At 27.5% G+C, this 14,399-nt stretch overlaps 1 protein-coding gene across 1 annotated transcript in view; it reads left to right on the top strand.

The window, feature by feature from the left end:
* Positions 1-4,660: 4,660 nt before the first annotated feature.
* The window catches only part of LOC136982344 (transcription factor LBX2-like), a 34,763-nt gene continuing 25,024 nt past the window's right edge, over positions 4,661-14,399 (top strand). The window contains exon 1 of the mRNA XM_067278819.1: positions 4,661-5,337. Within this exon, the coding sequence (XP_067134920.1) occupies positions 4,857-5,337 (481 nt within the window). The 5' untranslated portion in view covers positions 4,661-4,856. The remainder of the gene's footprint in view (positions 5,338-14,399) is intronic.

Here is a 14,399-nt window from a genome sequence, read left to right as displayed (position 1 = left end):
TATAGTCCACTTAATTGGTTAAATTAATCCTTTAAGTAGGCAGAATAATTTTTAATTAAAGACATTTAATGCCTTGCTTTATTAATTTTGGTTACAAAATTAATATCAGATAATTACAAGTTTTAAATTAGAATTTATTTTTCGAATATTTCATAAATTATGTGTTCAAAATTTAAAGATATAATTTATGAAAGTTCTTAGGGCACAATTTGTGAGTGGGTTCTAATTTTTTATTATTATTATTTTTTCAATAAAGCATACCTAATTCTGTGTCATTAAAATTCTTAGCTTCTACAAAACTTGAGCATCTTCTTTAGTAGACTTCTTTGCAATATTATATTGTCTTGCGGGAAAGATCAAAGCGATTGTTCGCCAAGAAAAATGATGATGATAATAGCTTACGTTATAACAGAAATAATTTAAATAATAATTTATATTTTAGCATTTTCACTAATTTTCTGATAAATTTTTCAATGCTGAATCATTTGAATAATTATATTTTATACTAATTTTAATTTATTATTAAAACATTTCGTTTATTCGTTTATTAAATTTAAGTCTTAATTTTTATCAATTCTTTTTTTAACTTTAGAAATTAAATAGGTAATTAATTAAATTTTTTAGCAAAATTTAATTTTAACAAAAATTAAATTCAAATACTGAGCTATTCATTTTTAAATTTATGCAATTTTCTAAATATATTTTATAAACTTTAAGTGCAATTAATTCGAGTTAAATTTAAACTTACAGATATTTTACTTTCCTATATTAGTTACTGTTTATGCTTGCAGTTTAAATTATTTTTGTAAGAAAAAAAAGCCTAAAATTTTAAAATATTTTAAACAAATTTTTTTTAATAAACAAGACGAGAAATCTTTTAGCAGAATCCTTTTAAACGTTAGAAAAAAGAAGATATCTTTCGTCGATACTCAGCTAGATAATATTTATTTTTATTTTAGTAATCAGCATCTACTTCCTGAGAAGTTAGTATCTTTTTATATCACTAGAAAAGGCTTAGTAAACAGCAGATAAGTCTAGAGATGGTTAAACTAATTGAAGATCATCTCTTGTCATAGAAGCACGTCCTAGATACTTTTCTGTGCTCGTCTGAGTAACCAGAGATGTTTCTGGCCGTCTCCACTGCTTGTTATCATGCTGGGTATCTCTTCTTGTAATCTCTCTGCACCTGTTTCTAGACTTCTTTAGTTACTAGTGTTATACGATTAAATATAAGACGATAATGATGTAAACTGCATACATCCATGGAACGAATTACACTTAACTACCATGCAATGCAATATTTTCAGACAATGAAATATAGACTAATGACTTACTCCGATAATCAAGCAGATAAATTTAACTTTAGTGTATTAGTTAGGTAAAAACAGAATTTTTAATCGCTTCGTTAACCAAGTGTATCGACTATTTAGTTACATTATTAATTTTCTTGATTACCTTTTAAAATATTAGTTCTGTTTGCTTAAAGGCTAATTTTCTTTCTAGAATTAAATGCACAGTTGATAAGAAAATAACAGAAAAACTCACGTTATATCATCAAAAGTTGCGTGAAGGACCACACCGAGTCCTGTAAAGAGATTAAAGTAAAGGCATAACAAATTTTAATGGTCGGCTGAAGACAATAGAGCACTGGCCATTACTCTGTCGGCGTGTGAAACAATCCAGAAGATAATTAAGGCATTGTGAGAAATGAAAATATTCACATGAGTCTAAAAAGCACCTGTCTTGATAATCTGTTAGGCTAAGCTAAATTAGCCTTTTATTACGAGGTGTAAAGGAGTAAATTCTATATCAAATACATAAATTAAGCGTTTTATAGTCTGTAGATTGTCATAAAAACGTGTTATTTTAAGAAAAAAGTACTTCGTAAAGTAAGAATTAAGTTTTTTATACGGAAAGTCTGGTTATTATATTCATTGTATATCTATAAATTATAAAACAAAAACCGTATTCAAGCCTACATTTTTAAAAGAATTATAATAATTAAATAGGCCTAGAATAGCCCATTATATTAGGTTAGGCATTTTTAATTTGATTTTATAAAAATTGATAGCTTGTTTTTAACAAAATAAAATAAGTAAATTTAGTATGTATTGATTTACTTTTTAATGACTTTTAAGTGAAGCTAGAAGACTTCTAAAGATTGACTATTACAGTATGTCCGAAGGACAAAATGAAGCGTTAAATTAATCTATGAAGTAATTATTATAAAAATCTTATTAGTTTTTATATCATTACATCACCGGAAGATTCAATTATTTACATATGGTAACCGAATGCTAAAGTTTCGCTCGATTTGTTACAGAATTCTGAACTTTAACCTCTGTTAATACAAGCAGTCAGTGCCGACAAAGTGGTCCTACACTTATCGGCTGTCTTGTGAACAGCTTCCAATCAGGAGAAGACAAATTCTCATTACAGACAGATGTGGTCCTCCATACAGTAAAGCATCCACCGTGAAGGCTGTCTGCCTCCATGTCAGAAAAGACAAGCTAAAAATCACAAATGTTTCTTTTACTAATTACTGAAGACTCATTATCAATAAGAATTATCTAAAGAAAAATTCGTCCATTTCAAGGAAAAAATCTGAAATTATTTCTCACTTTAAATAAATCATTTATTTAATAATTATTAAATAGATGATTTTTTACAATTTTATAAGATTTCAATGTTATAATTTCTTGGAATAGTATAAATATTTTTTTCAAAAATTTTTAAAAATGTAATGATCTTTGTAAATTTTATAGTTGTTTATTGTAAAGATAAGTTATATAGCCTATATTTAAGTGTTAGCAAATAAATAATATAAGCTTAATAGACCAATTTTTTGATTAAATGTGTCATAGAAATTAACATTGTATTTATTAATACAGCATAGCATTTTTAATTATACACCTGTACGCTTAAAATATATAGGACTTGTAAACGTATTTATTAAATAGCACTGCCAGCAAATTTATTAAATATGGATTGTCAGAGTTTTAACTAAATTGAATGATTTAGTACAATGAGATATGTTCAAACTTTACCTGAATTTGAGTTTGAATTTCAAATTTTAACTTAAAATTAAAAGTCCAATCTTACGTTATAATCTTATATATTCTGAGGTTTAAAGATGTTAGTTTTCAAATTATAATTTTGAATGTAATACTGATGTCCACTGATAAATGTAATATAACTTAATAAAAAGTTAAACTTACACTTATAAATTTATAGGCCTTAACGAAAAGTAAACTTTAAAATGAAAGTATCCAGGCAACAATCTTGTTAATATTTAAAAATAAATAAAAATAACATAGCAAATGATGTGAATTTTGATAGAATTATTAATAATACCAAATTTCTATTCTGTAGTAGGTCTACTACTTTCTCTTTAATCATTCATCTAGTTATCAATCAACATGTCACCCAATTAGTCTACTGTTCAGAAACATGTATTGTAACCACGCAGGAAATGCTAGTTTAGGCCTCTTGAAAAATTTTCACAAATTGTCAAGTAGAAAAAACCCGAATTGTATTTGAGATAGAATACGAGTGGGTCTTTTATAAAAGAACAACAATGAAGTTATCGGCTGAAAGTGTATATATTAAGTAGGAGCGAGTCTATACAGAATACAACTCCTCTACCGATATAAAGTCTTTATTGACTGCGCTGACAAAGTATTGTAAGTAGGAACAAGCGACTTTCTGTTACACTCCATAACTTACCAGTTGGCCAATCTTTTGTATACGAGAGGAAAGTTGCCTCAGTCGTCTGACTATTGTGGTTCGAGTTTAGAGTGACGTTATTAAGGGCTCAATGAGCCGTACCGTGTTAAGGGGAGCGGATACAAAGCCACTAGACGAACCATTGACTGGACGATGCCTTTCCATCAATCACAAAAACCTTCAACGCCGTTTTTGTTCTCTCGTAACTCACCTGCCGTTGATTCTTTATGTTTTCCTCCATTTCTATTCCTTAGTAAAATGTTTTCGTGTAAATAATTAGAAATTTATCTTTAAAATTAATTACATTATATGATTGATAATCGATTTTTTTAATATATATAATTAAATGATATGTTATTATATTCATTAACTAATGATTATTTTTAAGATTATTCTTTATTAGCATCTCAATTATTATATTAACTATTTAAAAATAAAATTTATGTTATTTCACATTTTAAATTACGAAAGAAATAAATTTTAACGTAGGCCTGCGTAATAACAAAATGGAATTTTTTTTCGTAAATTATTATTAATTTATGAACATCTGCAATTAAAAAACAAACAAATGTAATCGTTAGCAATTTATATAAATTTTAAATATTATATTTTAAATTTATAATAAAGAAAACAAATCAGTTAGCTGGTATTGTCGATACAGTTTAATCATTAATCTCTACATTTGTGAATTAATTTGTCGAGTTGCAAATTCTTTCTGCCATTGGTAGTATAAAAAAGAGAAAGCAAAACGAACCAATGAGACATCATACTTCACTTTGTATCCGTCCATTGGGACGTCTCTAGATCACCACATGAATTCCATGGCAAGACGAATAAGCTCCTCCTCCTTTCGTCGGCTCGTTTGTTACGTACGCCAATCATAGTCAGAGGCCCTGGATTGGTCCGCCTTTCAGCTTGTTGACTTCAAGCCGTCTAGTTACTCTCACTGCTGTGGCTGCACCTTCAGCCGGCTGAACATAGTAGCCTGGTGGACTAAGTGCTGACATCTCAGAAACTACACCATATTTGTCAGACAGTTTGTCACCAAATCCTAACGACTGTGTGGCCTAGGCCTGCCAAAAGGCCAGGCCTACATTTATATACGGAATAATTAAGTGTTATTTTTAATCATGTCTTCGTCAACTGCTGATTCGGACTGTCTCTCTCCGGACGACGTTTCGGCCATGTCGCCTTGTCAAGTGAGTAAAGAAGATAGAGAAAGCCTTAGTTCTATAGAAGCGGTAGAAGAACTTTCTGAAGACGAATATTTTAAACCGATAAAAAAATTAAGAATGGTGCCAAATCCGGTACCGAATCAACCTAAACCTTTGACATCTTTTCTCATCAAGGACATTTTGAATCATAAAGCAACACATAGGCGAACTACGAACGTTACGGACAAGGGAATTGTCCGGCCTTGGGATTTGGACAACAGTACCGTTTCTGGCAGACGGCCCAGATCGGCAGATGAGGACTCAAGATCTGAAAGATCCGAAAGTGATTCTCCCGAGAGTCCATCCGTTTCAAACGCAAATACCTCTCCTCTAGATGCACTATTTGAGATGACAAGCAAAGCGTTCGAAGGTCTGGAGGCTAACGAGAAGAATTCCGGTTAGTTCTGTTTTCTTTTAATAATGACAATAGGATTAAGTCGTCTGATAGGCAATCCTTAACCCGGGGGCCTTTTACCTATTTATCAGTAGCACTTTAAATGATTAATTAGTTCAATATTCTTGAACAGTAGGCATGTAACTTAACTAGTAAAGCTAGAAAGTTAACTTGTAGCTATAATTTAAAGGTCCCAATGGATTTTACAAGCGCTAAATGTTTTACAAGATTTTTAATAGATGTAAGACATAGTCATATGGTAGATTTGATTTATGATCATTCTGCGTAGAAGAAAAAAGAGGAGTGTTTAAAGAGCAATAGAAAGTGAAATCATGAGAACACTCAATGATTGATTGTTGACAGTAGATATGTTCTTGTCAACAGAGTACAACTTTTCTTTTCTGTTGTAATCAATATCCACTGTTAAAATTTACTTTAGCATGCGAAATGTTTCTAACAAGTAAAATCGTCATATTTTGTTAACACAAAATGCTATAAATTATTTCAAAAATCCGTGTGACTATACTAAAGAGGATAGATACACTACAACAAACAGAATTCGATTTATATTTGAATAACCTAGGCCTACATGCATTTATGTAATGTTTACGTCAATTTATATTATCGGTCACGGCATATTGCAATTTAAATCTAGATATTACACTAAAATATTTTAAATCTACAATATATATCCTATATTATGAAAGAGTAGAATATGAAATAAATAGAGTTTAGACAAAATACATAGGCCTAAATTTTAGGTTATTAAGGATGGTTTTTATCAATAAAAGAAATGTTTTACACGGTTTATTTGTTTTAATAATATTTTAAATTAATATGAAGATTGGTTTTATCTAACAAATTATTTTAAAATATATTGCAATTTAGTTAGGTATATAAAAATAGGCTTAAGTTTCGAATCATTGATTAATTTAGCCTAAAAGTTAATTGGATCACCTTATTTATATAATATAACCAACTTTTTATTTGTGTCTAATTAGCACTCCAAATTATAAATCTAATTGGTTGATGAATATTCAATGTGTAACATTATAGCCTACGTAGGCTTATATGCGACTAACATTTTATAAACCATTCACATACTAAAAACATTATATGTTCAAGTAAGTTATAATATAGAATTTCAAGATGCAACATTAAAGAAATCAGAATTTTTTTTGTTTTTATAATAAATTTAGTAAGTTGTATTCAGTTAAGTAAAAATAATTAATTACTTTAAGTTCACCAAATAAAAATAATTAATACTATTTTCTATTTAAAAAAAAATTATAGCTGTAAAATTTATGTATAAGAATTTTTTATTTTAACAATTAAAATTTCTTTATATTATGTAAAAGGAAACATATAGACACGTGCATTTAAATAAATAACAATTTACATTAAAAAGATTTTAATTATTGAATAGATTAGATGTAATATTAAATATGCTTGACCTATTCGTTAGCTAGATAAAGTTTCAAAAAATATATGAGGCATGTATGAATTTTTTTAATTAAGTTATTTGATGTTTTGAAAATATTTCTCTACATTTTAAATAATTAGGCCTATATACGTTATCTTATGAATTTAAATAAAATAAAGAATTACTGTAATCACAAATTTCTGAGTTAGATATCATTGATGAATTTGGTTCATTGTCAATCGCCTATTCTAATTTTCAGAGTAGATCAGCACTTCAGAACTGACTAGAGAATATATAGTTTAATTTTTAATTTACAAAAATAAAGTTTGAATTTGTCACCGATTTATTTATTTAATTAAAATTAAAATATAAACTGAAGATCAAAACAATAGTAACTAGGTGATAACTAGCACGTTTCTTAAATCATAATTGGAACTTGAAAAATAAATATTTCAAATCTAGATGAAGGTTAAGGCCTAGAATAATGTAAGATCTGAAACATGGAGTAAACACTAAACTAAAATAATATTTTCGTTCAGAAATAATTCTATGTATTCATAACTAATCACCTTTTTAATTGTAGTTTGGTTAAAGTATAATAATTATTAAATTTAGCTAAATTATAGCTAAACAGATTTTTTATGTCAGATATAGCCTATATATTTTGTTATTTCATACAAGAAATATTATTAAATATACTTTGCATCTTTAACATTATCATAAAATATAGCCTTAGGCTTATTTCTGAAATTAAAATTAAGTTATAATGAGTACTTTTGATACAATAAACGGATCATTTCCATAGACAAATATATAGCAAAATAACAGTCCGTAGTTATTTATAAGTTAATATTAAGCGTGATAATCGTTAAAACGGAATAATTATTGAATCGATAAAGTTATTAGTATCAAATAGTCGAAAGAATAATTGTATCAGAAAAAGCCTAGTTGGAATCTATTTATCACTATTTTCTCCTTATGAAAGGCTAGCAATCTTCTTATTTTCGATAGCAACAACATCTTTAAATCATTCTTCTATCAACTATTACTTTGACGTTCGTCTCCACATGAAAAATGAATAGTACGACTTTATAGAAATATCATAATTCATTTTCACATTTCCTTATACACGAAGCTAATATAAAATAAGACGTAGGAAATTTTCGCAGTTATTAATGGCCCAAGAAGGATTGTATGTAGCTGGTTCATATTTCATGGTGACATCAAATGCCTTTGGGTCACACTAAACATCCATTTGAATCGGATATTTTCCAAATGCTGATCGACAAATGTTCGACTTCAATTATAGGTGTCTGCAATCGTGCCTATTTTTCTGCCTCTTCAAAGTTCTTAATATTTAGCTTGTGTCTATCATTTCGAAATGCTTAAATGTAATTAAGTAATATTAATAAATAAAACGTTCGATTTTAGATCTTTTTTATATATCATATTCATCTTAACGAGGTTCATAATTGACCATCTGACTTACTATACCTCATAATAAAGTTATTTAAAAAATTGCTTTATAAAGCTTAATCTCAAAAAAAAGAAAAAAAATGAGTTAAATAATTTTGAAAATTTTTTAAGTAAAACTATTAAATATGTAAAGAAGTTAATAACAACCATGTACCGCAGGACTAAATAACAATATTTTTCATGAAGATAAGTTGTACTAAACCATTAGGGCCGTTCAATCAAGTTAGGCTGTTCTAGGCCGTAGGGCCTATTCGATGAATATATTTTGTGCTAGGCTAATGGACCTATGCAGTAAGATAGACTAAACCGTAGGACCTGTTCGATACTGATGAACAGCATTAGACCATAGGAATTATTCAGTGAAAAATATATTAGGCCATTGATCTTTTCAATGAAGATATGCTGTAATAGGCCAAGAGTTTGTTTAAATGAACTTAAATTCTGATAAATTTTCTAATCCATTTTATATAATTTTTGGCATATAATTTTAACTTAAACTAAGAGTTTATTACAAAATAAAGAAAGACAAGATTTCTGTACACTATAAACACTGTGTATAAACAAAAATCTGAATAAAGTTTAATATGATTAGTATATTCCTATTCTATAATGCGATTTAATCTTCAAATTTAAAATAACTTTAGTCCCTATAGGCTTTTAGAAAAGATCACTTAACATAATCTTTATTACAGGGGTTAACATATAGCCTAGGCCTACTACAGAAGCAATCCATTTTTTTATGTAAAAATTTATATTAATCTTAGGGACCTATATTTCCAGCAATCATTAAGCATCTGCAAGCCTATCGGCTAAACTGTTAATGATAACTTGGAGTTTCGTGAATTTATAATATTTGAATAATATGAAATACAAAGTAGCCTATATAGGCCTAAGCTGTTTTTTATTTAGATCTGCAAAATGTATTTTTTTAAATGTTTGATACATGGGCGTAAACAAAATCAATCGAGGCCTACAACAGTGCAATATTAGCTTTCGAGTGTATGTTTAAGGAATTTCCGAATCAAAAACTAAGCCGCCTGTAGAAAAACTAAATATTCTATCACACAAATATTAAATATAACTATAGAAGAATTTATGCTGTTGATTATTAATCAACAATCATCACTCAAATATTTTATTTTTTATAATACCAGATACAAATGAGTAATTTTAGACAATGTTTGGAATTTAGGCATAATTCTGTTATAAATGTAAGTAAAGACGTAACACTACTAAGTCTACTAATAAAGTATTTTGTTTATTGGGAAATGTTTTTTCTTTCTTGAATTTGAAAAATTTAATAGAAACAAATATCAAATTAAGCAACTGATACATAAAAGTTACTTCACTAGTTAATGATCCAGGCCTAAGCTTTCATGATTCATGTTACTTTATATGAAAGCTTACGGACTCATCTTACATTTCGGCATCATTAAAGATTTTAGACTATGTCAACTGTATCTAATGAATGTCAAAATAACTAAGATTATTTTTTTTTTATAAAGTTATTAGGCCTATAATACTATATTATTCTATAGGAAAAAAAAAGTAATTTATATAATTATATAACACGGTTAATGGCATAAAATAATGTGATTATTATTTTCATTCATTGGAATTTTATTGTGGAATTTTTAAATCCCTAAGCTCAAAATGTCTATTCATCGATCAAATTTGATGCGTGACTAATGGATATCATGATGATCGCACACTAATAAAATATTTACTATCAAATGAAGCTGTACAATGATTATTGTAAGAATAGATGTCTGAAAAAAAAATAATCGGAAATTGTGAAGTTGGTTTTATAAAAATCGGTTCGGAGACATAAAAGTACGGCACTAATAGTTCTCACATCCTTAAATCAGATCATAAGCTAAATTTACTAAAGATTCATTATATCTTGTAGGCTGTTAAAGAGAACTTAACTACTTAAATGACCTAAATTAATCTGATGCTCGGGATCAATAAATTCAAATTTTTCAAATTCCTAGAATTTGAATCGGAGTTTGAATTTGGTTCTAAAAGATTTTAAAACTTAAGCAAATAATTCACATAAATTTAACAGATTTATTTTAAAAATTAACCAGAATTTTACAATAAATTAGTTAAATCTAAAACGAATCTTTCAATCTGAAATATAGGCCTAAAGAAACAGAACTAACTTATTTTGTAATTAAAATCACTAAATAAATTAATGTATGAAAAATTTAAATATAAAATGCATTATAATACAGTCCAGTTTATGAAAAGATAATTTCGAACATATAAACTATAAATGCGATTTTTCACTTTACACGATTTCTCATTAAATTTAGTTATAAGAAATAATAATGTAAACAATAATGTGAGAACTGATAGGTTAGAAACCGAATATAGTACAAAGTCAAATCTTGTTAATTCAACAATTTAGATCAGTAGTAGGCCTAATGTTTTCAATAATAAATTATTGCGGTCGTCAGGCTAAAATATATATTAAGTTATCTCGAAAAGTACGGAGATTTTTTCCTAATAAAAAGCTATAATATTTTACCATAAACTTTAAAATCTAACAATGAATACGAATTAAAGTTAATTTTGAAATTAGATCTAAAATTAGAGTTATAGATCGGCCTATTTAAAATTCTAACTTCAAATCCATTTTAGTTCGTACAGAATAATCTCGAGCCTAGTAAAGTTTGAAATATTTAATAAATTCTCTGGAACAAAACTGTTTACAATGGAGATAATGTGGAGAATATTAAAATAAATCAGGTAAAAATTATATCGTTGGTTAAAAATTACATTTATTCTTTGTTTACATTTTACTAATAAGAATTTTAAATGAGAAACTTGAACTTGCTTTACAACCCATCTATTTAAACCATAACTTACGTGAGTTTAAGAAATAAAATGCAACAATTGCGTGTGAAAAACACTTAAGCTAAAAAGCTATAATTTTTTTTAAACATGAAACACAGTTTGGTCAACAGAACAATGATTCTCTTTAAAAGACAGTCTATTAACACTTTGGCTAAGGCCTATGCATCTATCCTATTATGAAAGACGGTCGACAGAAGTAAATGGCTGCGATGTGTTAGCAAAACTATACACAAACGTTCTGTATAATTTACGACTGCGATGTGCGGTCTGTCTGGCTGTCCATCGTCGCCTGGCTGGCCGTTAAGGCTTTGCCGGCAGCTGTAGACCGCAGATCGCTGGAGAAGTGCAGAGTTTGACCAAGCAACTATAAATCTTACTGGCTGCCAAATGTCAAGAGGTTGTCAACTAGTCACGTGATCGCTTGTGTAGGAGAAAGACCTGAAATATTTTTTTAATTCCCTTTGGACACTTGTGACTTTGATTTAATTAATTTAATTAAATAAATCCAGAAACTTGCATATGTCCTCTCATAATAACACTTAGTTTAAAACCTTTGGAAATTTTAACTTAACAAATATTTATATTATTATTTACCTGTATATTTCAACACTTATCAAATCTATAGTTTAAAGTTGTATTATAAATAAATAAATTATTTAAGTCTTAAAGAAAATGAAAAAAATCTCAATATTAAGTTTTCTAAAGTTAGAAAATGCACAGGATAATCATTAAACAGATGAGAATATGGTTTATTTTTTAACATTTCATTAAACACGATAAAAGATTTAACTACCATAAAAAAAAAGTATAAAACAGATAAACTAATTATAAATTAAAGCTTATAAAAGTTTTTCTACAGCTAAGAAACCTGTAAACAGTTTTTACTAGAGAATTTATTGTCAATAAAAATCTCTGTCTTTCATTTAACCACTTCAGATCTATAGCAACTGTGGATTTACGCTTTCGAATTTGTCATTTTCCTTTGAATAAACAACTAAAAAAACTATCGAAAGCTGGGTTTAAATCAAGTATAAAAAATTGATCTTTGCTTACACAACTGAAAATTAGGCATAGATGATAGGAATAAGTTCAAATTATATAAAGTTAAAAAATTTTTTTATATAAATATAATTTAATTTAAGCAGCTTTTAGGCCTAAATAAATGGCCTATATCAAATGATTGTTTAGGTCTTTAGCATTGGCCTAATTATATATGTAGACTATATTTTATTAATGGAACTGTGGCTAGTAAATTAATTAAAATATCAATATTTTTTAATAAATTACGTTACATTATTAATTGCATATATTTTTACGTCAAAAATAAGTTTTGTAAAGACGTCTTTAATATATTTTAATAAAAATATTTCGCAGAATAAGTTAATGAGCTATTATTATTCTTTACGTTTCTAGCATAATTATATATATTTTATTAAATATACCTGGAAAATTTTATTTTATGAGATAGCTTATCTTAACGAGAAATTAATTCTTAATTTTATGCATAAAAATCCGTAAAATATTTCAATTAAAAAAACTAAAAAAACAAAACATAAATTTCTTTTAACACTTACATTGTAAGCTCCGCCTAAAACAGGCGGTTTTTTAAGTTTTTAGGCGGAGTTAGTTTTTATTCAAATTAGACTTAATATAGATGAGTTTTCATAGCCTGTTTGTCATCAAAAGATAAGGTCTTCTTTAAAGGTATCTAATTAAAAAATGGGCCTAGCATGTTTAAGTTTAATGGACATAGTTTTCATCTTAGGCATTCGAAATCTCTTAAAGGGCACCATTAATTATTGCTTCCACCCATTGTCTTAAATGTGTTGGTGTCATTAAGAAAATGTCTAACCTTTGACATTTTACAGGCGAGACCTCAACATTTGACCTCGATCTTTTTTTTATACTTTTAATTTTATTTGCTTTTGTTACAAAATTTAATGTTTATTAGTCACATACGCATCTTCCTATTCATAAGTAACGCCTCTTTTACTGGATATATCATTAAGAGTGTTTAAGATTTTTTTCCATGCAAAGAAATTAAAGTATCCGCCTTGCCTATAGAAATGTAATTTTTGAATAAGATTCTATAAACTTGCAATTGCATCATATCTTACTTATAGGCAATCTGATAAGTTCTAGACTTAGTATAGTATTCAAAGTTGAATTTTTAAGTAAACTAATCTTCAAACGTAATCAAAATCATATAGGCTACCAAGCGAAACATTCATATTCGGGAAGAGACATTGATGCTAAGTTTTGATTTTAAAATTTTAACGGGTCTAATTTATATAAGTTAAATTATTTTTTTATTTGTCTGTAATATTTATCAAAGTTATTCTAATAATTTATGAATCAATATATTAAAGAAAAATATAAGTATTAAACTGTTTTAATGTAAAAAAAAACAGCGTCATAACATATTGTTCATGCTTTTTGATTACACTTATAAAACAGGTAAAATTAAATCAAATTTAAAACTTAATAGAAATTTATTTTTATATGTTAGATTAGTTCTATAAATAAGCAAATATATTAATTTTTTGAGGATTTTTTTTCTACTGGCAAGGCTCCATGCTTCCTATTCTACGGTTTGAATTTGTGTTAGTTTAAAGACGTTGAGATAAAACTTATGCAGCATTATTCTTCGTGATTTCATCATTTTTAACGGAAATTTACTGACTAAGATAAATTTCAGGCCTATAATTTCATACATAAATTTAAAATCCGAAATCTAAAATAATTTATTAAAATAAAGATAAGTGTTCGTGAGAGATATAACATTTGTAAGAAGATTGAATTCGATATATAATAACTATGCAATGACAGTCTATTTTATTGAGTCCATTTTCCTAAGTTTTTGCGTTAATATTTCTTCTAGATAAGTCTAGATAAGTCATTTGGATTTATAGAGCTATTAGGTTCTAGGTTAAACTATACCCAGAACTTTATCGTGTCAATTTAACTTACTACAAATTCCTACTCTAAAGCTCTTTGAACATAGCGAAAAGCGACAACACTCGTAATGCTTTATGATTAAACCGGATAAGCAATATTGTAACAGTTTAATTTAATATAAATTACTTTAAGACACTTTAAATTTATGTAATTTATTGTTATTAATCTTATAATTAACGTTACATATCATAAAAAGTATAGAGAATATAAAAAAATACAGCTTATATAAGGAAACGGTTGTCGTAGTAGTTTGATTGTTGGCGTTAAAATTGATTCGAAAACTACTCATTTCACAAATCAAAGTTGTCCAACAGCTCTGTCAAAATAGAGGTTAGACCGAAGATAG

The sequence above is a fragment of the Centruroides vittatus genome, unplaced genomic scaffold, assembly GCF_030686945.1.
Source record: "Centruroides vittatus isolate TY-2023 unplaced genomic scaffold, ASM3068694v2 contig_1168, whole genome shotgun sequence".
NCBI classification, from domain to species: domain Eukaryota; kingdom Metazoa; phylum Arthropoda; class Arachnida; order Scorpiones; family Buthidae; genus Centruroides; species Centruroides vittatus.
This window is presented reverse-complemented; position numbering and strand designations above follow the sequence as displayed.